The 27,516-nt window shown below is 37.9% G+C and overlaps 1 protein-coding gene across 6 annotated transcripts in view; it reads right to left on the bottom strand.

The window, feature by feature from the left end:
* dgki (diacylglycerol kinase, iota) overlaps window positions 1–27,516 on the bottom strand; it is a 90,698-nt gene that overhangs the window by 31,127 nt on the left and 32,055 nt on the right. For 2 of the 6 annotated variants that reach the window (XM_025899530.1, XM_025899533.1), the window contains exons 1-10: window positions 25,083–25,396; window positions 16,994–17,102; window positions 12,460–12,555; window positions 6,091–6,165; window positions 3,592–3,648; window positions 3,420–3,485; window positions 3,271–3,339; window positions 1,504–1,620; window positions 1,053–1,127; window positions 172–267 (exon numbers count right to left, since the gene is read on the bottom strand). In XM_025899530.1, coding sequence (XP_025755315.1) covers window positions 172–267; window positions 1,053–1,127; window positions 1,504–1,620; window positions 3,271–3,339; window positions 3,420–3,485; window positions 3,592–3,648; window positions 6,091–6,165; window positions 12,460–12,555; window positions 16,994–17,102; window positions 25,083–25,168 — 846 coding nt within the window. In that variant the 5' untranslated portion in view covers window positions 25,169–25,396. Of the gene's footprint in view, window positions 1–171; window positions 268–1,052; window positions 1,128–1,503; window positions 1,621–3,270; window positions 3,340–3,419; window positions 3,486–3,591; window positions 3,649–6,090; window positions 6,166–12,459; window positions 12,556–16,993; window positions 17,103–25,082; window positions 25,397–27,516 lie in introns of those variants that run through there. The other 4 variants (XM_005475874.4, XM_005475877.4, XM_025899531.1 and 1 more) reach the window with 3 other exon arrangements.

Raw genomic sequence — 27,516 nt, 5'->3', positions numbered from 1 at the left:
AGTTCATCTGATAAACCGAATTTTTGTCTGAACTGACATCCTCACAATGAAAATTAATTATAGACAGGCCGAGGACAGACGAGGTGAGGCAGCGACAATATCTCCAAACAACAATGAGAAGAGAAGGCGTCTCAAACAGATGAAAACAGAAGATTAAAGACATTTGCTCACCTGGTTGCCGCCGCTCTTTGGATTCACAAAAACCAAGATGGGCTTCATGAGGGGAGAGGGGAGAGGCTTCAGCATGAACGGACGCCATTTAGACTCCTAAAGAGATCAATAAGATCAGAATATTAGAAGAAATGTTAACATAACATAAATATTAAAATCATGATCTATTCATTATGGTGCAAAGTTTGGGCATATATGATGACTGCTGTCAAATTTTAGCTTGATATATCAATTTTTGTTTTTTGAGAGTGTGGAGCAGCAGCCCGCGATGATTTGAGATCAGATGACCCTAATAATCCAATAATAGACTGTATAGCAAAGATGGACATAGCTTCCTAGAGCTTGGTTTGATAGCATTTGGCAATTTTGGTGTTGTTGTTTTTTTTCTCTTTAAATTAAGCATGAAAAGCGAGGCGTGGACATGACTGAAAAACAGCTCTGCACAGATACAATACCGACATGTCAATCACAGGTTAGCCATGCCCTCAGTTATATTCTACTTCTTCCTCCATATTTTTTGTAAATATTTTTTCATCATGCTCAAGTGAAGACTAATAAAAGAAGAATAACTAAGAAAACATTTAGTGTGTTTAAAATGGAAAGAAATAAGGTAACTCCTCCATAGACTTCTACTCAATCTAACTTTTTTGCACAGTCAGAGCAGTCGCCCCCTGCTGGCCATCAGAATCCAGGCAGATTCAAAGCAAGATTTTTTTCATTTCATACCTAAATGAAGTCGATGTTTTATAAACACAGTTTGAAGTCAGTGGGCAACGACTTTTATTTAGTTTAATGGGTTTTTTTACTTGAGTTGAGATCACATGAAGGATAAACATGAGCTAAAAATGTATTATGACAGTGTAACTGATAATATCACTTACATCTAATCCCTTCTTGCTTGTCCTTCGTTTGAAAGATGTCCGCTTTTTTCTTCTGGCAGAGTTCTTTAGGGAGCTCTGGGGTACATATACACACACAAAGTTCAGTGGTTAGTTCACTGTCACCACGTCCCCTGTGATGGTAATTAAAAGTGCAATGAAGCATGTGACGCGACAGAGATATACAGTATGTGTGTGCGTGTCTGTGTGTGATAACAGAGACACAATCCCAGAGTTCCCTCAGACAGACCAGACACGTGTCAGTTCGCATCTTATCATACCCCAAAAATCACACACACATTAGCACACACTGAGCTTGTGACACGCCTTCTTTTAGAGTTTTAAATTTAGATCGACAAAGTCATTTCTCATTACTGTCACAAGATGACAGCCAGTGAACTTTATCAACCAGCAGAGCGATCGAGGAGGGAGCTCGGCGAGGGTATGAGCACACCTGTGGTTTCCTGACTTTGATGATCCAGGACGGTGGTACTATGACTCCGGCGTGGGCCCCCAGTGAACACGGCTCCTCTATCTGGTGCAGCATGAAACATGTCACCTTGTTGTGGAACTGCAAGGAAAAAACCCCAAAAAACACTCCTCAGGGTCGTGTAATACGCTAAACTTGCAATCCACACTATCATACATGTTGTGCCATTGTCCGTGTGTGGTGCTCTAACACAGCTGTTTATAAGAAAACCAAAACACCCTGAGTGCCAATATTTGCTTCTCTTACGCTACCTCAGTGGTGTCAACCATAAGGGTCAGGGGCAAGAATTGGCCCACCAAAGGCTCCAATTCGGTCCAAGGATGGCTTTGGAAAGTATGAAGGAAGGCAGAGATTTTGGACTTTTAATTGTATTTTCAGAAGTTTTACAGCGTTTCCTACTGACATTGCCATTTATACGACACCAGAAAATCCAAGAAATAGATACACATTTAAAAACAGAACTTCCTGTTTTTTTGTTTTGTTTTGTTTTTTTTACCTACAATAGAATTTTCAATATTTTTATGGAGGATCTGCAGTAAGTAATGAATAAATTAAAATTTTTTTATAGCTGACAGATTTCTTCCATTAACTACAGCATTTACTGTTGAAATTGCACTTCTATTTTCCTATACTAAGATATGTGCAGGATTCATTATGTAGTTAAACTTCTTTACACTGACAGTAAGGAGAGTTTCACTGATCTGGCCCATATAAGGTCAAAGTGGGTTATATGTGGTCCAATATGTAAAATGAGTTTGACATCCCTGCTCTGTGTGACAGACATTAAATGGTGCTTTGCTTCAGTGATACCAATACTCTGGCTCCAGCCTTGAGACGGGTTATTGATCATTTATGTACCCAACGTTTGCTTTATTTTGTGGCTGTATTAGAAAATCAGCTGTAGAGACAGCAGGAAATAAAGGGAGCCACAGACATTAAATGGGTGCGATTACAGTACTGAACCTATGACATATTCCCTGTTCTGGGAACATTTTGAATTTATGTAACCATATACAACCATATGTAACCATATACATAAATTCAAAATGTTACCATTTTTCCCCAGAACCCTTTTTTTTTTTTTTTTGACCAACAGTCTATCCCGCATGATGTGACTGGTGAAAGTTTACCCAAAATATACTTTTAAAAATGTTTTCTTCACTGAATCATATGAAAAGAGACCAAACACGCAGGGTAGAAAGGCTGGTTTCTCTTACTCTGTGTCAGGGATATTAAATAGGTTCAGTTACTCTATTGAGCCCAAGACACATGTAACATTTTTAAATAATGCAACCACATTTTCAATAAACAAGAATGAGATGCATCATTTTCTTTAAGGTGCTTTCCTTCAGTGACACTAGCAGTCCTCTGGCTCCAGCTTCAAGACAGATTGGGTACATAAATGATTGATAATCTTTACTTTACTGTATGGTTACATTAGAAAATCAGCTGTAGAGACAGCAGGAAATGAGAGACTGGGGGGATTACAGATATGTCAGTGCAACCAGCCTATTCATGAGTGGGGTCTACATGACCTTGTTAATGTGGAAATAATAATAATAACAAATGATGTCACTCTAATATATATTTGGAAATAAGAACAGAAACTTCCTGTAGTGCTTAAGTTTATATTTAATGCACTTCAATGCACAATACAACTTGTATTTCCCCACTAATAACATCTTAGTGGTGTTAAATATAATATATTTACTTGTGAATTAACGGACTTACGGCCTGTTTACACCACGAACAACTGATGGCGATGATTTCTTTACTGTGGAAGAACTTCTGCTGAAAACTCTGCAGAAACAAAGAGGCAGTCTGCATGAACAGTAACAACATCTGTGTGCAGCTGCGTGTGTTTTTGTGTGTAAACTCACCTTTCCACACTGTCTACATTTCCCCTCTTGTCGTCGTCTGTGAACCCAGTGGTGTCTGAGGATGTTCTGCCGGCAAACACAGAAACACAATTTCTTTCACTTAACGCTTCAAACGAAAAGGTGATTCCTCCCTCACATTTATGCAGTTACACACTTATTTACACACACTTACATCTCTCAGGGTTCGGGATCCTCCCTCTCTGAAGGTCGGCTTACATCGGAAGTTTATCTAGAAAAAGAGATAAGCTGTAGTTCCCATCTGGGGAGGTTGTTTTTCACAGCTACATTTTACAGATGCCCCCTAAATGCATCACATGCAGGCAATCATTAAGCTACTATTTTGAAAAGCTGACATCTATAATTATAATGATACACTCACTGAGTGTGTGTGTGTGTGTGTGTGTGTGTGTGTGTGTGTGTGTGTGTGTGTGTGTGTGTGTGTCATTATGCCTGTACAAAATTGGCAGATTAGGGTTTTAGTTTTCCCGAGAACCGCTCATTCAGACTAGAAATTAACATAAATCATCTGTAGCTACTGTTGGGAATTTGTTTTATTTATGATCACAAAAATTATAATTTTTTTTCCAACTGCCTATTTGAGGGTTAAGACTTAGGGTTAGTTAGAATTACTGTTAGGATTTGGCATTTGACTGAGATGGTTGAACTTAGGGGTGAAAGAGTTTGGAATATATTCATGCCAAAAACTCATTTTAATTTTATTGTGGCAAATCACAACAGCATTTGCCTCAAGTCGCTTTATATTGTGAGACCCTACAATAATACAGAGAAAACCTCATCAATCAGACCCCCTGTGAGCAAGCACTTGGTGACAGTGGGAAGGAAAAACTCCCTTTAAACAGGAAAAAACATCCGGCAGAACCAAGCTCAGGAAAGTGCCGGCATCTGCTGTGACTGGTTGGGGGTGAGGGGAGGAAGCCAGGACAAAGGACACAAAACCAAGATCAGTGAAATTCTGATGCACACACATAAAGACCTTTCAAAAATTATTAGTAAGCTACAGTATACTTTATTACATCAGAGCATCTTTAACCACCTGAGAGCCCGAATCCTCACATCGCAACATTGCTTTAAAGTGTTTTATACTTTTAAACAGTTGCGAATTATTGTTTTATCTCAAGTAAAGGTTCATGTGAGAATTTAGTAAGAGCCAATCAAAAGCCAAAATGGGAAACTTATTAGTCAGTCATGTTGCAAGTAAACATCAGAAGTCCATGACAGTTTAAACTGTGTGCTGGAGAGCATACTGCCTTGTTAAGTACAGGGGTAGTGCTAGTACCAGTAGTAATAGTAAATAGTGCTAGTAGCATTCTTACTAATTCATAATATGGACAAGTATTTCATATAATCAGTGCTCTGGAGAATGAGCAGAGACATATCAGCACTCTGAATTGATCTGTTAATCAGTAATGTTGTCAGACTTTGCACATGCACAGTAGAAGTATGGCTTGAAGGGGAAAAGGCTTTTTAGCCTCATTTTTAGGCTCAGTCATTAAACTTTACTCGGGTACTTTGCAGGCATTTTTCATGACTCAGTGACCACTGAAGTTAAGTTATGGCTCTCATGGCATTGATTTAAAAACAACCTTCATGTGCTTGTAACTGCCCGGAGACTTTGTCAAGTGTAAGACTCATTTCTAGAAGTACTTATAATTTCATGAAGTACTTCATGCAATAACCCTTTGGAGTGTAATATCTGTAAGATAAGCAGCACATTGGTTACTACAACCCTGAAAACCCCTGTGTATAACCTGGAGTCGTTTTTAGTCTCATGTGTGCTTGTGCTAATAATTAGTAAGGTATTTTGATTCTATATTGAGTTTCTTATATAACTTTTCAATTTTATTTCAAATTTTACCAATTATTACTTTAAATCTATTTAACTTTCACATATTGAGCTCCTTTATTTTACTTTCTTTATTTAGATCCTTTTCTGTAACTTAATTACCCTATTTAGATTTTTATTTTTTAATTTTTTTTTTTTTATGGGTCATATTTCATGTTTTGGCTGCTGTAGCTTTTGGGTTAAAAAAAATATATGTTTCCTTATCCTGCCTAGGCTTAATTTAATTTACATAGGGAAAGAAAATAACAAATCTTATCAAAGGCATTTAAAGATCTTAGAAAAAATGGAACAGCTATATATATTTAATATTATATTTATTTGAGTCTCAAAAGCCAAGAGCACAAGCCAGGGATCGAGGAGAAAAGAATTAATTTTCATTGCTTCTTTACTTGAAAGAATCACCAGGTTACAAAAGAACTGTGCACATTTCCCATCATGCATTTATCTGCACACTCCACAGTGTTAAATCTAAATGGGGTACAGAAGGCGTCAACAGAAAGACAAATTTTTAGGAAAATAAAAACTCTAAACATGAAGTATGAACAATAAACTGAGTGTGTGTGTGTGTACCATGGTTACATATCTTTGTGGGGACAAAAAAAATTGGAAGTTTACGGGATCAACAGCCCTTATGGGGATAAAATACCCATCCCTACAAGTTTGAAGGCATTTTTGAGACTCAAAATGTGGTTTTAGTGTCAGGGTTAGAATCATGGTTAGGGTTAACCTAACCCTAGGGAAAGCATTATTTCAATTAGATGTCCCCACAAGGATATGAAAACATGACTGTGTGTGTGTGTGCGTTACCTTTTCTAGTTGCTCCATGCAGCCGGTGTGAACAACAATCTTACAGGCTGCACATTTCCTCCTGGGGGCCGACTTCTTAAAAGGAGAGAGAGAGTACAAAGGGCAGAGTAAGACACACAAAATCCACACAGACACACAGCAAATGAAACAAACGTAAGCAGTGTAAGAACACAGTAACAGCAACCTGCTGTTACACACTGGCAAGATGTGCTCAAGGTCCCCCAACATTTTACTTTCACTCCAGTTCAGTTTAAAAAGCCGTGGCAGACTTTTCTTAGCACCATTAACAGCACACCAACACTACAGACTTGAAGAGAGGAGTCTGTTTCTGTTATTTTTTTCACCAGCCATGATTCAAAATGGAAAAATTAAGAATTTTAAGAACATTATATTTCTGACTTTTGGGTATCACTACCCAATCTTTAGAGAAAATGTCTTTTACGTTACTTTCATGTCAATATCAACATTTAAAAAAACAAAAAACCTTGATATCTTTGCTTGGCTCTACAAAGAACTTCGGACAATTGGCTGATATTTTTTTTTCTATTAAAAGAAAAAGAAATTCTAACATTGTGTTTTTTTCTTTTTTTTTAAATGCAAAAATACATAAAAAATCATGAATAAAAGCCATATGTTGTTATTAATATATACATTTATCACTAATAAAATACTTACACAACTTTTTGTGAACCACTAAAATAATAGTAATTATAATAATAATAATAATAATAATAATAATAATAATAATAATAATAATGATAATAATAATAATGATAACAGTAATAAATACTTTTTCCCCAATTTGATAAATAATTGTGCATATTCTTAACTGAATTAGTTTTATATAACTAATTCAGTTTTTTAAAAAACATTTTCATTCATGGATTACAAACTAAATAAAAAAAATCAGCAAGCACAGTCCTTACCTCTTAACAGTTTATGTACAGTGAATGTAATAATATATTTAATTATTCAAATATTAAACTTTTATTTTATTAAGAAAAATTAAATTCTACATTGAAATTTCTAAAATCAAAATCGAAATTTCAATTTAAGTTATTAATTTGTTGTAAGCTGTTTTACGTACTGTAAGCCATTTTATTTAGAGCAGTCACATACTGCATAACTTTTATAGACTTTTATAGTGAAAGGAATGTACAAAAAACAAATGAGGCTTGGACGAATCCATCGTAGAAAGACCCACTGGCTTGTAGACGCGAGTTTTAAAGCCTAATTTTGGTATCCTGGTTATTTGAAATAAGACATCACGAGGGTCAGGTGACCCTGACGGAGAAACCGAGCACTGATGTTCTGGTCACAATGGGATAATAACAGACTACATTAACCTAACCCCTGTTGGCCATTCAAATAAATGCAGGTTTAAGGTAAATTTAGCTTCAGCTTCACTTTCCAGACCCAGAAAATAATCTTTACTGCTGTGGGGCTGGGAAAAACACACAAACACATACACAAAAACCCACAAAAAACAAATCTCTAAGGTAAAAGAATGAATTAAAAGCTCAGAGTAATTTATTACACAGTGACTGGCAAAAAAAAAAAAAGCAAACACTCAAGATGCCGAAGTGCTATTTGCCTTCAATAAATAACACTGCCGTGCTGCCCTTGCTCTTGCAACAGACAAACTACTCATTATGAGTAATAATATGACAACTAATAATGGAGTGGTCTCATCTCCAGTCAATGGGTTCACTCTTGAATGTCACACTGAGCAATACTCAGAGCTAGTCTCTCACTCCCACGAACACACACACAAAAGGAAAATTTTAAAAAAGAAAAGAAAAAAAACAACAACAAAAACAACGTTTCACCCTCATTTTTCATTGGTTAGTAGCTCCGAATGTTCTGCTGTGAAAGCCCCACCACAAGATCAGCTTCTTACATAAAGTATATCATGCTGAGACAAGCAAGACATCCTTTTTCAGGATGCCACGAGAGTTAAACTCCAAGAAAAATGAAGGTTCTAAACAGAGGATTTATTTATCACACACAAAATACATTTTTAATGGTCATTGTCAGGGAACTTCAAACAGCTGTGTAAAACAATTAATGTCCGCTAGTCTTTTAACGGCATGTTTTTCACAGAAAAGGAAACAAAGTATGACATCATTTTACTTTACACAATGTACAATCACCAAATAACCAGTAGTTATAAAGCACTATAAATTTTAAACCAGTCGGGCAAAGCATTAAAGCCTTGAATAAATACCCTAACAGTGCTGAACTCAGGACCAGGATAGGGAAGTTTCCCAGAAGAGCGCTGAGCTGTAATCAGATCATCAGTCTCATTCAGTTTACCTATGAGTGGATTTAAGGTATGGCTGAGCAGAGAGACAAGCATTGGGACTGAGGCATTTAAATGTGTTATCAACGGAATCATACTCAGCCACAATCCCAGTAGATCAGCTGATTTCAATGCCAGCCAGCATACAGTTGGTGGGCCAGATCGTGGCTTTGTATCACACCTCCAACCACATCGCTCTATCAAGACATCGTAATATAGCGAGAATGGAGGTTCCAGGCAGGAGCTGAGCCATGCCATCAAATATAGATTTCAGTAGATAAAAATAACAATATTCCTTTGAGTAAGGTGGTCCTCGCTGAAATGATGCTAAAAATATCAGTCCAATTAATCAAAAAGAAACAACCCCAGAACATGAAGGATACTAAGAAGACTTCATGAGTGTTTATTAACCGGCATATCTAAGTATTACCATGTCTGAGGTGAGGCGGACACTGTACCGGTTTGTTCTGCTGAAGAGAGAGCTGTGCATTTAGGAAAAGATGTGGATTTACTGGCTGACTGATCCTCAGCTGTGCCCACAGGCTGTGGGTACCGAACTAAAGAGTGAGATGGAAGCAGCAAACAAGCTTCTAGGTCTGGGCTCAGCCTCAGAGATAGGGTGAGGTTTCTGAGGTGGTTTCCAAAACAATCGGTGGTTTTCCAACACAATATGCATTCACAAGAGTAACGCAAGGTGGAAATTCTTTTCACACCATGTCCAAGCTTGAAGATTGGCAAAACAACACTGATGGAATAGTCCCTTCTCGTCCCAGAAGGAGGTTTGCCATCATTTCCGAAAACATTTCTTTAACCATCTGTACCCCATAACAGCCACGGCCAACTGGCGTGATTCTACGACTGTTGGTGCATAAAAACGGTTTTGTACACACTACAATTTAACATATTTTAGGACACTCAAGCCTAACATTAGCTGGCATAATCTGTTTTTGTTATAGCCGACTTCTTGTCAGCTGTCTGGAGACGGGAGTGTCGCATGATTGATAATGATAAATAAATAGAATAAATGGAGAATAAGTGACCATTTTAATGCAAATTTTGTTGTTTTAGAGCCACGACTTGAGTTCAAGAGGAGAATGAGGTGTAGATGAGGGAGGACAGAGCAGTGGTGGAGGAGGCCGATGAAGAGTAGGAGGCAAAATAGAAAAGAGATGATGAGAAAAACATTATGAAATGTGCAACTGTACAAACCTTAATTGGTCAAATATAATTTTAAAGAGCTACTTGTGATCTGTAAATCAAAACTAACTTATAACTGAGACTATTTTTTAGCTATAATCAGGTGTTTAGAATTTGTAATCAGATTTCTCTTTCTTTCTGAATTCCCAGAAATCTGGAATATTCCATAGAAACATACCAGGGTATAGAGGATTGAATGGACTGAATGGAGAATGGGTGGATGGACAGATTTATGGATGGGTAGGTGGATGGTAATCCATGATTATGAAGCAAGCCATGGAGGTCTTTACTTCCTTTTCAAACACTCTTTTTAAAGCGTGTAATAGGAGAGAGGAGGTATTTTCTGCAGCATTTGCCTTGCATGAGCTAAAAACCTCAGCTGCTTCCTTCAGACAGCCTGGTTGTTTCTTCATGACTGAGATTAAATCGAGCTGATCCCGCTGAAAACAGGTAGGAATGTGTTTACTTACGTCAGCCACGACTTGTCAAAGCGATCTCAGATTCCTCTGAGGTCGGCATATCCTCTTGGACATTTATCTAACACAAATCACCACAGAGAGATTATTTCTTGCTGCAGCTCAATCTTAACAGCGTCTCAATGTGTTTTTATACGTGCACTATAATTACCTTCCATCAGTGGAAATGTACAAAGATGTCATTACATTAGTGTAGGAATTAAAGGCTGTTTCTCAGCTCTGTATAGCAGGTGCCGTTTTTCTTGTAAGAGCTGAATAGATGGACAAAAGGTCAACAACAGCTCTCATTTAGACTCTTTCTTTGCAGCCCTGCACGCTTGTAGTCAACGACACTTCAGAGCACCCTTCCTTCTCTGTTTTAGGAGTAATTAATTCTCTGCTTTGTGGACATGTTTCACCTGAATGAGAGTGTGACGTCCTGTTTAAAATAATGCTTTGTTTTAGCATTTACAACTGAAAGAATACGAAACGCTCCTTTTGCAGAACATTGGGACCAGCTGCTCTGCAAATGAAGCACAAACAATGTATTTCAATGAGTGTTTCATGTGTGGCACTAAAAATCACAACCTGGTACTACACTGAAATTTTGTATTACCTGCTCCTGATGCCACATTTTAGAGTCATCACGTTTTTGCTTTTTGTTTTTGTCTCATTAATGTAGCACCAGCAATAACAGGCCTTTTTTTCTGCAGCTGCATTAAAGAGACAAAACTCTGCTGCGTGAAAAAGCTTTTAAGAATCAGATGTGTTTCGGGCAGCATTATTAGGTGCTGATATAAGAGACTCTGGTCATGGTTGGTTCAGGCTGATTAACTCTACAATTGTCACATTTTCCACACATGTTCAGTAAATGCCTTCACTCTGGTACAGTCTCTATTGTTCCTATCATTTTAATACAAAGTTACAGGGGTAGGCTGACAAGACATATTGTTACACATATTTTCCAGCTAAAGCTGCGCTATACACTGAAATGCTCAAAGTAGTTACAGAGTTTTGCAAAGTTAATAGTTAAACAAAATTCTGTTAAAAGAGTGGAACAGCAGCTCACATCGACAGTTGCTTGCTGTACACAGCGAAAATCTACAGTAAACCTACAGAAGTTCAAATAAAAGTTTATTTTTGCAGACGAACTAGTGACTTAGTCGAGCACGATGTTGATGGCAGCGGTCTTACATTCTGTCGCAGGGTTGAGTCTAAAGGGGGAGCATGGGGTGTACAAGACCACAACCAAGCTAACTAGCAATAGCTGATAAATTGGCACATCAACCTTTGGTCAATATAAGGTAACGTCTGGCTCCAAAACACCAACATGACAGAGGCCAAAACAACAAATGTCACCAGCTGCACTCCCAGAGGGCGGAGTTGGAGGTCATCTGAACTTTGCCGGGGAATCATGAATGATATCGAGAACTGCCACAACACTGACCTGGCCACTGAGTCGGCTGGTAGACGATAACGACCTCCCCAATAGCTAATCATACTACATAACAGTAATGAATCGATAAACAGACAACTTCCCGTTTTTTCATTAACTACTATGAAACTTTAAGGGACAATCTGAGTAAAGAGCTACCAGAACTTTTTCTGTATTTTTGCACATTTATTTCTGACAATTTAAACCCAAACAGTTGCGCTGATCACAGTGTTTCTTTACTATGCAAAAAAAAAAGTTACTGCTGAAGGTTCACTTCTTTTTCTCATATTAAGATATCAAAGGGACTAAATGTGTAGTTAAATGTCTTCACTATAAGAGAAAGGGGAGTTTCTCTGGTCTGGCCCACTTAAGACCAAAGTGGGGTGTATGTGGGCCACGATAAAAAATTTATTTAAGATGCCATTACGTCCATTTTCCATCCTTGGTTTGTATTCAGAAGGATACAAATATAAATACAAATAACAAAGCTGAGCAACAATAATAAATCTCAGTTTTTGCATGCCAAAAAGCTAAATGTCTAGGGGGAATAACGCCTAAACCAAATGCTTATGAGTGCATAAGACAAATATGAAACCTCCCTCTAAAAATACAAATATACACCAAAGTTTGAAGATGATGTACTTGAAAAGACTTGGGGACCTTTACTGAGTTTTTTGGAGGATTTGAATCTAACAGTAAGTCAGCCAGACTAGTTAGTTGTTCTAAACCATACATGTTTTGTTGAATTGTCTTTTTTTCTGAAGTTGGCTTCTCGTTTTTTTGAGGATCTGGGTACCGTGTTGATTACAAGGAGCAAATCTTGTCGGGATTCTTTTGGTTCAGTTATTTAATGTTCGTAGGACTGATTTACCATTACTTAAAAGAAATAAATATATATATATGTTCTAGAAAAAACAAACGTCTTTCAGTGTATCTGACATGCTAACATAGGATTTGTATAAGGACTATAGATTACTCACAGCTGTCTTTTGCACGCAGGTGTCCTCTCCGAGATAACAGAGCTCTCCCGAGCAGCTTGTCTCCATCCACAGGTGATCCCCGTTCACTGCGTTCTCCTACAGAGAAGATGAGAGAGAAAATGAGCGGGAATAATCATAAAATCATTCAAATTAGTCAACATTGTCTCACTCTATTTTCACTCACATTAAACTGCAACCATATGGACATGAGCACATGGCGGCGAATGAGGTCAACAAGTGTGTCAAGCACATAACTGCCACTGCTGAGTATGTGGGTAACTTCACAGTGCATGTTAATTTAAACACTACTGATTCATGTGCAAACACACTCCTACATGGAGTAACACATGTCAGTGTATATGCATACAAAGACATTCGAGGTAAACGCATGCAGGCTGAATGTCTGAGTAAAATTGTGTCACCGGGTTTACTGCACAGCTGTGATCATGCTCCCTCGGCTCAGCTGTGAATAGTTTTGCTTGCTCATTCATTCAGTAATGGAAAAATGGATTGGAAGACCTTTTGTTTCATTTACTAATTCTATAATTAACTTGTATTTGTTTAATTATCTTAATGTTGCAGTTTTCCTCTCTCTTTTGTGCTTTTTTTTTTTTAAACATAGAAACTTCAGAGAAAAAGCCTGATTATATTTCCTAATAAACCAGTATGTTGTATGTATATGACAACTTTGGCTTTATTTATCAGCTAGGCAAATATCTTAAAATAAAAGTAAATACTTACTTTTTTACTGGTTCACACTAGTTTCAAATATAAAATATATGGAATTTAATAATGTATAGGTCTGGATGAGGCTTTGTATGTGTATGCCTATCTGGGACAACGCCTGGCTGAAATGGGAGGGTAATAAGATGACTCAGCTCAGTAGGCCTTTGAGAATATAAAAGCTGGCCCAGAAAACAGGGCAGTAATAATAATAATTAATAGGGCAAAACTCTGGCATGGAGTCCCTCCTTGTCAACTTAACATGGAGATTGACTAGGGTGACCAGATGTCCCTCTTTATGTGGGACTGCATGGCATTTTTATTCCTTGTCTCGAGATAATGTCCCACATTTTGACTGGTACTGTGGGACAGGCACTTTTTTACTAAGTGAATATGAAGGAAATGTTTTTATTACAGTTAGAAGGAGATTAGCCTTTCTAATGCAACACTCATCAAGGAAACTTACAAGTCACAAACTTTGCAGATTTTGTTGAATATGACAGAAAAAACCACAAAGGAAATGAAGCAGCAGGATATACTGAGAAATTGTTTTTGTCTGTTTTGCAAGAGTTATTTTAAAATTTTGTGCTGGGGCAAAATATGATGTAAAGTGACACATTATCCATGTCATCATTGGATAAAAATAACTACAACCGTAAAATATGGATCAAAAAAAGATTTGTCAATCTAAATTGATGCCGGACAGAAGAGCAGCTGAAATAGCAGTTGCATACAAGAATAAAAAAAAGTTTATAAAGACATCATAAGAGCAAACATAAGCTTCCCTTTATCTGTTACCAAGAAAGTGGGAATATATTCAACCTGTACATGCACCATGTGTTTTATTTTTTAAGTTCAATATGAAGCTTTCAGACTACACCTGACATGACATGTCCCACTTTGCCCACACAAACAGTCTTTGTCCCACATTTACTCTGTTAGGATCTAAGAGATTCTGGCAACATGGCTTTAATTTAAATCACTATGTCTTATTTACTTCAATCCAAGTTCAATTTTATGAATAATGTGCATAACAGCCAGAAGAGCATAACATGGTCCAACAGGAAGTGGAGTTCCTTCCCAAGCCAATGCAGGCATATCTTCAGCAATCGGGCAAAGAATCTGCAAGGCTTGAAGAAAGATTTCCACAATACGCATCTAAACTCTGTCTCCTGTACATTTAACGAGTTACAAAATGTAATGTGGCAAAAATTTAGGTTCTTTAAAACTTATAAACACTCATTCTAAAATATGATTTTGCAGCCTTACAACTTTACAGTGACCTACATACACTAACCTTTTCAAGGTCCTACTGTGGAGATTGTTTCAATGACATCAAGAGTAATGTTTTATTTCAATATTTTATTTATAATGAAGACTTACTGGCAAAAAGTTGAAGAAAATAAACAGACAATAAAAACTGTTATATTACCTGCAAATGCCCAAAAATCTTTAAAAGCAAAAGAATCAGTCACTTAATTTTTTTTTTACCTCAACCAACTTTCTAGGGTTTACTGTGAGGAGCAGACATTCTGACATCTTTTATGAAGTAATTCATGTGGGTTTTGTTGTCATATTGCAGCGCTTTTTTCATAAAGTCACAATAATTAGTGACAAACTAGACAAAGAACTGAACAGAGATAAGACGTGGCCAAATCTGTTGCCAATTTCTCTCCGTTTGTCACTTACAAGCAGAATTGCTTCCCCCTTAACTCAATGTTCCACAGTAAATCAATTTGAACGGACATTTGTTTAAATTTCCACTTCCTGTTACACATCTTCTACCAGTGTTCTGGCCCTGCTGGGAATATGGACAAACCCTTTTGGACTTATTAGCACCTAAAAGGAGACCTTAAAGGTCTCAATGAATCGACCCCTGAGTGTATATTAATGAGTGTCTGAGCACAGTGATTATATATGAGTGAGTGCATGAGAGCCGTGCAGAGAGATAAAGGGCAGCAATGACGTGCTGGAAGTGTCCCTGCAGACGGAGCCCGAGGGAAATCTCAGATGTGAGCCCACAACAGTTTATCTACTTACACCTTCCTATTAATAATAAAGCACATTGCATTTACTTTTCATTATTGATGCATGAATCATTTAGAACACGGCTGTCAAACAAATGGAGCGTGGGACAGAAATGGCCCGCCAAAGGGTTCGATCCGGCCCGCGGGACGGCTTTGCAAATGTGAAAAATGGGGAAAGGGGAAGTCATAAATGTTGTTCATTTTCGATGAACAAAAACAAAGAAAAAAGAAAAAGAACTTACATATGAAATTAGTGGGGGGTTTTTTTATGTTTTCTATCACTGCAAATAAACCAACCAATATAAATCTTAGGTTTTTTTACAGTAGGTTCACAGTACAAATATATAAATATATAAATACAATAAAATAAAATAACTAATGGAGGTAGTGGTACTAACACGAAAAGACAGAGGGTGGTTTTTAAAAAATATATTTTTACACAACCGTTTCAGAGGTCCACCCCATTTAACTCTTTCCCCCATAAAAACAACATATGACGACCTCCCCCGTATCCTTAATGACATGTTTTGACACCTCAGTGTACATAGTTTGGCAGCCATTAGCATAGAGCACCCTCACAAACCTCTGATGAACACCCAGTCATTTAGTTTATAAGCAGGCCTGTAATATGACAGCCTCTATGTGGCCGGCAAATTTTCAATAGATATGACTAATTCTATGAAATGCACCTTTTCACCTTTACACATTCTTCTTGAATTTGAAGCACTTTGATGTCTTTTTCTTGAATTTTTGAGGCTCGTGTGAAAATGCTCTATTATTTTCTTTTCTTTGTCATAGTTTTTTTTTAATGGCTTTACTGTACTGGCCATAATCATAAAAAAATCAGTTCCAAGTCTGCAGAGTTTTTGCACAAAAGAGTTTATGTAAGTAAAAAGAAATAAAAACCTTCAAATGATTCATATGATTTTACAGCTTGGATCCAGAGTAATCTGATTTTATTAAATAAAACTAAATGGCAGTGGAAGATTTGAAAGAAAGAAGGTGATAAACAATTTGAAAGAAAAAAAACATGGAGAAGATTTTAAATTATTTCATGATTATAAAAAAAGTATCTGCCTGCCTCAGTAATACTATTCAAAACTGTCTCATTGGTCTTTTTGCTTTCAGATTAGGTTCAATTCACATTGTCATCCTGGTGTATCATCAAAAAACTGCTTCAGTTATTTTTGTCATTGTTTTAAAACATCTTTGACTGTTTTTGACTTTGACTGCACAATCTGGTGAATATTGCAGATTCACTGTTTTAATACCTGCTTTCACCAGATCACAAGCTCAGGTTTGGAGTGGCGCAACTGCAGACAGGAAAACGGTTCTTTAACAGCATTTTTGAGAATACTTTCCAATGCATGTTGACATTTCCTTAAGCATTAGCACTACATTTAAAACCCAAAGTGTTTTTAAACTGGTGCTTTTGATTCGTGATTCATGTTTCTTAAATATAACCTATTAAATGTCGAATAATAAACCACTTCACAAAGTCGTGACACATAAAAGTTTCTTTCCCACGCTGAGATAGAACAGCATTTGTCTTGTAAGGAATTAAAAAAGAGGAAGGAAAATCAAATTACTGCTTTCCATTTCCACATGAACATACGGCTGCTGAAACCAGTCTGCTAACAAATCTGTTGGCATAAAAATGCAAATGTCGACGAGTGAATCAGCCAGACAGAATAGGGACAACACAGACTGGGACCAGGAAAAAAACTGTCATCATTGTTCAGATTCACAGTTATATAAAATAAATGCATATGTGCGTTTCTGACCGTCCAGTCCACGCAGGTACGTAGCTCCTTGGTGGGGCCGTTGGACGCAGGAGGAAGCGAGGGCTGAGGTGGGCCAAGGTAATGGAGGCCTGAGCGGGAGATGGCTTTCCTAAGAAACAGAAGGAAACACACCGTTATCATTGTCAAGATACTTCATAGTTCTCGCCACAGAGCAGCTAAATCACTGGGACTTTTCAGTATAATTTAGTACATTAATTATTCATATTAGGAAGCTGCTTTCAAGCGGGCTCAGCTGGAGATATTTGAGGTGAACTAGGAACAGCTTTGTGGAGAGACTGCCAGTGCCACTTTGGGGTGACGAGAGAAGTCGCAGACAGATCTGTTATGTCAGAGGATGAGTCAGCAGTCATCTCTCGCAGACGCTCGCCCCATTATACTTCCTGTTGCAGTTTTCTTAAACTGACTCGAGTACATCTTTATCCACTTCAACTGTCCCCGACTCTTTTATCTCATAGCTCATCTATCTTCTTCTGCAAGTACACAGTACAGTCACCCACATGAGAGGGCCCATCAGAGCATCATCTGTCTACATGCCCATCTATTAACTGCTGATCTACGCAGACACCTCTGCAGTCTCACTGGCTTCAGTCAATGCAAGAGAAAGCAAAAACAATAAATAAATAAATAAATAAATAAATAAATAAATAAATAAATAAATAAAGTAAAGTGAAAATATAAAATGAGTGCTCTCCTTCAAGTTAAATCTGTGGATTTGTCTTTTTAAGAGACGGGACAACCGGCCTGTTTGAACAACAGTGAATACCCTAACGTGTCTATTAAAGATAAAGACAAAGTGTCACCTTTATTTGCAAACCACACCCACAGAGTGTTGTTTGGCATGGCTTTTTATAGGCACACCAAGGGACTCTTTAAAGTGTTATGACCGGGGCTTTAAAATTCACACTAAGTTAGTAAAAATGAGAGAAGTTAATCATTTTGACATGAACAAAAAGTATTAGTTAAGGAGATGGAGATGCCACAAAATTTGTTTGACAAGATTAACTTAACGTCACAAAAGTGATGTAGTTACTGAACTTTATCCTTTAATGTGTATTTCCCACCCAGTTGGCAGGTAGTTACCTGCTAACAGAAGAGAGAGAACTGTCACTGTGGCTAAACCTGAACCAAACCACATATGAGTCTGGGCTTTTAGGAAAGGGCAAAAGAGTACCGCTGTAAAGGAAAAGGGTGTGCTCCAACACAACAGCAAAAAGAAAAGAAAAAAAGAGAGAGCTGTGTAGCTCAAAGGAATGCAAAAAAGTTGCATGCTGACAACTAACTGCTTGATTTATGATTAAACTATTTATTTATGACTATTCATTATATTAAAGTATACTACAGTAGAATACAAACTATTGCAGATCAGGAAAATTTTAAATAAATCCTGAGTTGAGGCGATGAACAAAATGTTTACAGTAAACTAGTAATTATGGGCATGACCAAAGGTTTGTGTGTGTGTGTGTGTGTGTGTGTGTCAGTGGAAAAGGCTGCACAGAGTATCTGACCCCCTGTTGAAAGTTTCAGTGGCCCTCTGTCTAAAATTATCAGCCAGGACAAAGAGGAGTCCACTTACACACCCTGTAACCTGATGACACACACACACACACTTAAACACACAAACAAGTGCTCACAGCCCCTGAGATAAAAATAGCACACTGTGGATGACCGGAAATGAAAGGACGTATGGAGGCCGGACATATGCCACATAAAACAGCGACCACACACAAATACCAGCTAAGTCTAACTGATTAAAGGACCTCGTTATTTAAGGCCTCATTTTTACACTTTTACCAAGTCCATTAGAGGAAGTAGCACATGCAGCAAGACTGAACAAACCCAGAGTTTTACTGGAACTGCTTAATCAGAAGTGAAACGAAAGGCAGAAAGTGAATATGCAAACATTTACCAAGTTTAAACAAGTTTGTGTTTCATTTTGTCTGCTGAGGCTGGACACGCATTTGTTTGGGGACAATGGTGCGTTTGATGTGTGCCAAAACCAATTTTAAAAATCAACAGAGAAACGGGAAATGTTTCATTTTCTGCTGATTCAAGTTTGACCTACTGCACCTATTAAATGAGTAAACAGGGTTTCTAATAAACTGGAAGTCAGACATATTGCTGGTGTTCACCACCCCTCATTTCTTAATGTTTTGTAAAGAAAATGACTGTAGTGATTTGTGCAACCGTGAATGGATATACAGCGTCGAAGGCAAAGACTGTACAATCACTTTAAAGTCAGTATTTTGTGTAACCACCATTCTTCAACACAGCCGAAACTCTGAGGCCGATTTCCTGTAATTTACTTAAGTAGTCTTCAGGAATAGTTCTCCAATAGTTCTTCTTCCTGAAGGACAATGAAAAGTTCTTATTTGGATGTTGGCTGCTGTTTGATGATCTCACACTTCTTCATTAATGTTGAGGTCCGGGCTCTGGGGAGCCCAGTCCATGACTGATTACGTTCCACTGTGTGGTTTTCTATCCAGGTATGCTTTTACTGTATGGTACTGCATTCAAAATCTAACAGTACTCTTCTATGCTCTGTAGGGAAAACAAATATTATGCTAACTATGCCAAAACACTAAAATTTATATAATTTAATGCTTGTCAAACGTTGGCATTTTTCAAAAATGGTTGGAGTGGACTGAAAAGCAGTGAAAAAGCAGTCACTGCTTGCTGTAAAGGGCTATTCCTCAAGACCACTTTACAAAATTGCAAGGAGGTCTGGCTCCTTGGAAACTAAATATAAAGACTTTAGTACAGTACTGTTCATCTGCACATTTGGACAACTGTGTTCATATTTCTCTGAGCCAGAAACACAGACAAAGGAAATCTTTCCTACGTAATGCAACAGCTTTCTGCAATGCAATGCATCATCTGTTTGCTAATTTTACTCTATGATTTTCTACTTAATTGAGCCATTTTCTGGGATGGATGTGCCACATATACTTTTTATGTAGACTTTTTATGTACACAGACCTGCACTAAACAAGATGACAGAGAAAAAACAAAAAACAAGACAGAGGGAAACACCAAAAAACAGAAGCGAGGATAAAAATGAAAGTAAGCTCGAAAAGTAAATTTCCAGAAAAAATTTCCAGAACAGCAAATAAATTAAAACAGGAACCCAAGACTCAAATACACAGAACTGTTGGCAGCTGTTACTGACGTTAGTGAGTATCGCTATCACAGATGACGGCCAAAACCAGGAAAATCAGATCCTTCAGAGAGACACAAACACATTTAACCCTGCCGCTTACTGCCGAGGATTATTGTAAACTGATTACGGTTCATCAGATATGAATGAGTAGTGTGTGCGTGTATTGTTCATGGAGTTCTTACTCATAATGAAATGACCTTGAAATGAAAGTGTGTACCTGAGAGGGGTTTGTTTTGGGGGTTTTTGGGGTTTTTTTAGGGGGGGGTTGTAGCCAGACAGACAGAAGTAGCAGTAGCCAAAAAAAGGCCCATTAGCATCAGTGCACTTATCACACAAGGAGATAAATGGAAAAACACACTTAAACATGCAAACACACACTCTCTTATTCAGAGGTCACAGGCCACCATTACATTTGAGTGAGTCCTAATCTACTAAAAGCAGACAGGATCACAGGAATTAAAGCTAGCTCCTAAAAATCTAAACAAAAAATGAAAGTGGTCTCTGAAACACACACACACACACACACACACACACACACACGCACACACACGGCATGCCTGACTTGGAGTTATTTTAAGCAGATTTGTCCAGAAAAAGTCTGCACAAGTCCATCAATCTGAAAATAAATCTTCCTTAAAAGCAGTTAAATAAACAGGAACGACTCCTCAACACTGCAAAACCAAAAACGGGAAGTGTCTAAAGTAAAGAAAAAAATCAACAGTGCAATTCGCTGCACAGTTCACCCTGACCTGCAGAACTTCTAACATAGAGTTTTAATGCACTTGGACGGTTTTCACCCTCCTCACTTTGAAGCACCAGTAGAAAATGATCCTGTATTATTACACCAAAAGCTACCCAGCAGAGACAAATTTAAAACATCTCTACCTACACCATGAAAGTCCCAATATAATGGATATGATTCTACTTAAAGTACCTCAAAGAAATCTACTTAAGTACATTTTAATGCAAAGACTTCTGCCAAATTAAGAGGATTGATGAAGTGTTTCACCACTTTGCGTTAATACAAACCTCATTTTAAGCTTGCACATGAGCTTAAAAATTAATTCCAGTATTTTCCACACCAGGTGGCGTATTCATTTTCTCAAATATTGCACTGATTTCCAGTCGACTGACTCCTGCCTTGGTCTTGGTAGCAGCTCTGCCACTACCTTCAAAGCTATCCACATGAAAATTAGCTCCAGTGAAAACTTTACCCAAAAAAATGATTTTAATTATGAATTTAGCTCCTCCTGTCCAATGTTCCTCAACCTCTCCCACCAGATGGCTGCCCCTCCTTTACCCTGTCAGAGGTTTCTTCCTTTTAAAAGAGAGTTTTTCCTTCCTACTGTCGCCAAGTGCTTTCTCATACTGGGTCATGATGTCTGAATGTGGAGTTGTCTCTGTATTATTGTAGGATCTTTACCTTACAACATAAAATGCCTTGATGCAAACAATAAGTTATCAATCACAATGATAATCCTCCTTCCTAACATTTAACTTTCCTATTCAATGTGACCCTACATTTTTGACTGAACCTATAAACTCATCAGCAAAGTGTTGCTGATGTCATGGACACAGGCTGTTTTCCCCACAGAAGCTTTTGGGCAAAAGAATGCAGGTTTAAAGCACGCACATCTTTTATACTGCTCATGACTTTGCAAGTTTGGCAAAGGAAGAAAAGCTGTAAAATTATCAGTCAATATAAAATTATATTTTTGCCCAGTGCCCATCCTTAGTAGCTTCCAGTGAAGATATCAAACTTTAATTTTGGATGTCACTTCTACAAACTTGGAAAAATCTGATTCCAGTTCTAACACCACCTACTCTTCCTCTCTTCTTCCTTCCCTTTACACTTTTCACTCATTTTTCCCCTTCACCATCTCTCCTCTTTTTTTCTGAACACATCACTCTTCTTCAGTCCTCCTCCTTCCTCTCTCTCTCTTGCTCCGCTTTGTCATTGTGCGCATCACCTTCACTTCTCTCATACCTCCCCCTCTAATCTTCCTCCATTCTCCTCCCACTGCTTCGCTCCTCCTCTCCCTCACGCTGCTGTCATCCTCTGCCCCCCTCCTCCTCCTCGTTTCTCATCCTCCCCTCTTGTCTCATATCCTTATTTCCAGCCTCCTCCTCCTCTTCCTGTAGAGGTGGGTTGTCGGCGTTGCCACGACAACGGCACAGCGGGAGCATCGGCAGCTCATCCAGTAATTGTATTGGTGGAGAATCTGCGTGTTCTGTGTGTGTGTGTTTGCGAGGAGCGTGTTTCAGCAACTTTACAGTAAATGCAGTTAATTAGACAGACACCCCATCACCCTATGTGGGATGACAGTGTGAATGTGGACACAAAGTCATACACATATACCGTCTTCAATACACAGCCCACACGCTGAGGATGATGTAATTCACCAAATGTTTTCTAAATACGGATCCTTTGCATCCACCGAGGGATCAACAGTTACTACAGCAGGAACTGTTTATGTAGTTTTTTCACTATTCCAGTGATTAAGGTGGGAAGAAGATATGATTCTCGAGGTGGGTGGTACGGATGGTGTACAAGCCTACAGTGGTTAATTTTCCTCCATAGCTGCAGTCATTTAACCAGTTTCTGAAAATCACTGTGTGGCCACAGAGGCAAGTCGTGCCTGTGCAACACTGCTCATGATCAAAGCTAAAGTGAGAACAAAAGTAATAGGCACAAAAATAAAAAGGCAGCTGCAAGTGGGAGGAATCGGGCTTAACATCTTCGGACTCCAGAAGATGTTGTGATTACGTGGGAGAAGCTGGTTAACAAAAGAGACAACTGCACCAGTGTGGGTTTACTCTGAAGTCAGTTTCTTTGCACAGACTGAGTATAATTGGAGAGAAATCCAAATGTAAAGGTTTGCTTTTACTGAGAGCAACCACTTATTAGATTGCGTAGAAAAACAAATAAATATGCTTCATTTATTTAACCAATTGTGCCATTCCTAAATGTTAAGATTTTCCAGTCATGTCATAAGCCTTTTTACAGTGATGTTCTGTAAGGGGTTATCTTGTGAAAGGCCAGAAGCTGCAAATGTCACATCACTGTCTAGACTAGATGTGTATATATAATATATAACAGACTTTTTTGTATAACAAACTTATAAACCTAAAGGAGTTTCGTAACAGGTACTGGCCATGATCTAAGGTTAGTACGCACCTCAGACATGGATTAACTTGCAGAAAAACCAAAGTTAAACTTACTTATATATTGATTGCTTAATTTAAAACCATCAGACTGAATCCTGTAAAGGGGATGTGAATATTTTTATGAGATGCCACTTCTGTGGTGAATATTTATATATTGTTTATTATGTAGATCAGGGGTGGGGGGGGGACTCCAGGCCTGAAGGGCCGGTGTCCTGTAGGTTTTAGATGTGTCCTTGATGCAACACAGCTGATTTATACGGCTAAATGAACTAATCATTTGATTCAGGTGTGTTGACCCAGGGTGATATCTAAAACCTGCAGGACACTGACCCTTGAGGCCTGGAGTTCCCCCACCCCCGATGTAGATGACGTATTTTAGGTTTAATTTGCATTTTTGTAAGATTTACACTTTGTATGGCTGCTAACCTGACCAGGTTTGCCTTTATAACAAAGGGACTTTCTGGTTAGATAAAAGTATTGACAAGACAGTGATTTAAAATGACCTCACTGCACTGCACACAAAGAGGGACTTCCAAACCAAAATAACTAAAGTCAAAATTGATTTGTCTGACTCAATCAACTCCCACTGATGTTGGAATATAGTTTTGCAAGCAGCTACTGCAGATTTTTTCTGTATTACTTAGACTGAAACCACAGTATAAACGCTTAAGTAATGATAATAACAGTGACATTAGTAATAAGTTGCACAGCTTAACATTTCTACCACAGTCCAGTCTTTTATTTTAACCAAAATAAACCGGAATTATTTTTGTTTCAAGAGAAGCAATGAATATGCCATTTCCAAAAAAGGAGTTGCCAGTGGTTGGCTTAAGAAATGTATTATTTTCAGCCTCGGTCCTGTTATATATGAATACCAAGAAGTTTATTTTTAAGAACAGTTTCATACTTATGAGTAAGATCTGCATTTTAAACACAAACCCGACAGAAACTGATAAATAAATTGTTAATACTGAGAAACAACTGAGGAGCCACTAATTTCACAACTTGAAACATTTTCTTAAAACCATATGCAAAACATGTATATGTGTAAAAGTGACACATTACACATGTAGTTACAGGTGAAATGTTAAACATGAACAGCTCTCAACCGTTATTTTACAGCGTACTTTTACAGTGTACGTTAATCTACACAATCACATTGTTAATTTTATAAGCTTTACATAATAATACTTTGAGCCAGTGGTTTGTTGTTATATTGTTGTTTTCTCTATAAATGTGAAGTTTTTGTGTAGAATCAACAGGTACAGTATCACAAAGATTATTTTAAAATGATATTACAATTAAACAATTAAAATTTGTCCTGAACAAGTAAAACTCACAAGACAGCATAAGTGATCTTATAGTTCTCCTCTCACTGGGCTGTTCGTGATTTATGCCAAGCTATTATTGAGCATCAATATAAGTTAGGCCCACAATATAACAAAGAAAGCTCATTTTACTGTAGGTCATTGAAGAATTCAGCTGATGTTTTGTTGTTGTGACTATTTACAGTTAAAAAATACAGAAATACTCCACTATGACTGAGTGTGCCCACACTTTTGACTGGTACTATGGTATTTTTATAGTTGACTTGCCATTACACTCCAGTCACTAACTACATTTACTGTGAGCTACTGTAAAATTACCTGTATATCTACAGTGCTATATTACAGTGCTAATAGAATGAAAAGCTGTTTCATATTGTTCAGATGTAGCTACAAACATCTCAGTGGCTCCACTCACCTGTAGCCAAAGATTCGATGGAACCAGCGCACTTTTTTCCCCCTCCTTCTTCTTCCTGCCTTTGCGTGGGTTTCAATATTTATCATTATTATGCTGAAAGGTTTTCTCACTTACTCTGTAGCTAATGCTTTCCAAGATAAAAGAGAAAAACATCCCAGTGCAGACTGAATCATCCAGAAGTTGTTTCCTTACACACTCACAGCACGGCTCGGGTAATTATGCCAATCAACGTGACGGGTAGGAGAGACCTGACACCAGACATCTGAGCTCTGTACTATGTGACAATGAGCGTGTGTGTGTGTGTGTGTGTGAGTGAGAGAGTGTGAGTGACAGGCAGGATGTGTGTGTTTTTGATCGAGTTACTATTCAGTTATGATTTAACCACAAACAGCCAAAGTAGAGGAGATAAAGTTCATGAAGCAAATTAATGTAGTGAATTTAAATTTCTTACAAAGACGCACCAGCGAGTGTGAGAGCAGTGGTATCCGATGAACTATGACACTGGATCCTCTGCTCTCCTTTAGCCTCTGCCTCTTTTTTCTACATCAACACACTTTCAAGCATAGAGATGAGGATAACCAGCACTGGAGTGCCTTCAGAAAGCAATTCAAAGCAAACAAATTAGTCAAGCATCACATTAAAGTATTTGCGCGTCATACATTTTTCTCTCCTCTTTTCTGTTGGACTTGTTTATGCTCTTTATCTTCTCACTGTCCCCTAACCCCCAGCTGGTCACAGCAGATGGCTGCCCCGCCCTACGTTTGTTAAGATGGAGTTTTAACAGATCTCTTCCTGTTAGAATTGAGTGCTTCCTTCCCACTATCGCCAAACACTTACTCATGAGGTTCAGCTTACTTGCGGTCTGCATTACGCGAGTCATCCATCCTCACATGCACAGACAACAACAGAGACAACAGAAAAGCGACCTAATGAAGAGACAAATAAAGAATTCACACAGCATTATGGAAGATAACAAAACCATGATTTGTTTATCGGATTGGTGGCTGCTGGACTAAAAGCCTTAAGAAACTGAAAACTCATATGCAAAGGTTGCTGCCAAATTAAAAAGAAAAACCAAATCTGACCAGCCAGTTTGTAACTGTGTGTAATAGAGAGACTGGGTTCAGCTCCAGCTCTCTGCTCAACCTCCACTCAGACCATTTAATACTTTGAGTTAGTATCTTTTTATTTCTTTTGAGTAATCGCCTTTCTTTACACCTAACCCCAGCATTATATACTACAAGCGGAAACTTTTTCTGACTTTATCCTTCTCTCTGTGCACCTTGGATTAGTAAAGTTTGTGCCAGAAACTTCTACTCTGCCTAACATTTTACAAGAGCAGCTAGCTTTAAAGTCAGACCTTCTACCAAAATGTCTGTAGCTGCTGTCTTTCTGTTACATGTATTTTATTTTAAAGCCACACAATCACAACAAACAACTCATCTAAAGTTTACTTTACTTCATCGTCTTTTCAGTAAAGCCTGCTCTAAGGATAAGCAATCAAGGTTTCCCTTTTTTATTCATTGGACCACTTCTGCAAACAAAACAAAACAAAAAAAGAACAGATAAAATCGGTAATTCCGACAGCATAAGTGTTTTATTTTTTCAACAGGACTGCTAATATTTCAAAATAACCAATATATCATTTAATGATATAGGCAAAAAGTTGTTGGAAGGGTTTAAACACTCTTCTTTTCTCTTATTTTCCTGCCTGTCTCCTTTCCCTCCTTACTGCCCTCACAGGTGAATCTTCTCTATTTTTGGAACATTACATAAGAGGTAACCTGGCAAGGGCAACTTGAGAAACACATGCAGACACACAAATGCATGAGCTCATGCTTAGATATGCACGTGCACACACACACACACACATCACTCTCATAAGGAAAGGAGAGTTGAGCTGAGTGTTCGTGCAGCTCAGAGTTAGACCGATGTGGGGATTTAAAGGCCAAGAAGACCAACCTGCTTTATTTTTATACTGACAGACTTTAACTCTTGAGAGTGCAGGTTAAAAAGAAGAGTTCAGAAACTTCTCTAAAAGATCAATAAAAAATATGAGTAATGCTAATTAAATTAATCCATGTTATGCAACAGTATAACACATAATATCCAAACTGATATGCCAAAAACAACAGGCTTCACTGAAAGTTCAACTCTCACTCTGTGCGTGTGCAGCAGGCTTTTGTAAGTTTAACGTTGCATCACAGCTGCTTTTCTAAACTATCTGTGATGTCAAAAACCAAACCTCCCCGTCTTCACCGCATTAATATGTAAACAAACACACTGAAATCTGGCTCCACGAAATCTGCACAACTGCACAAATCAAATCTGATGGGTATTGTTCATCATTTAGTACAATTTTGCCATCAAGTCAGGTACTTACTGAAAGCTTTGTGAATTTACAGTGAATTTCCTTGAACTAGAATTAAAATGT

The sequence above is a fragment of the Oreochromis niloticus genome, linkage group LG17 (assembly GCF_001858045.2).
Source record: "Oreochromis niloticus isolate F11D_XX linkage group LG17, O_niloticus_UMD_NMBU, whole genome shotgun sequence".
In the NCBI taxonomy this organism is placed as follows: Eukaryota; Metazoa; Chordata; class Actinopteri; order Cichliformes; family Cichlidae; genus Oreochromis; species Oreochromis niloticus.
The sequence above is the reverse complement of the archived record's forward strand: the minus strand, read 5'-3'. Positions and strand labels throughout refer to the sequence as shown.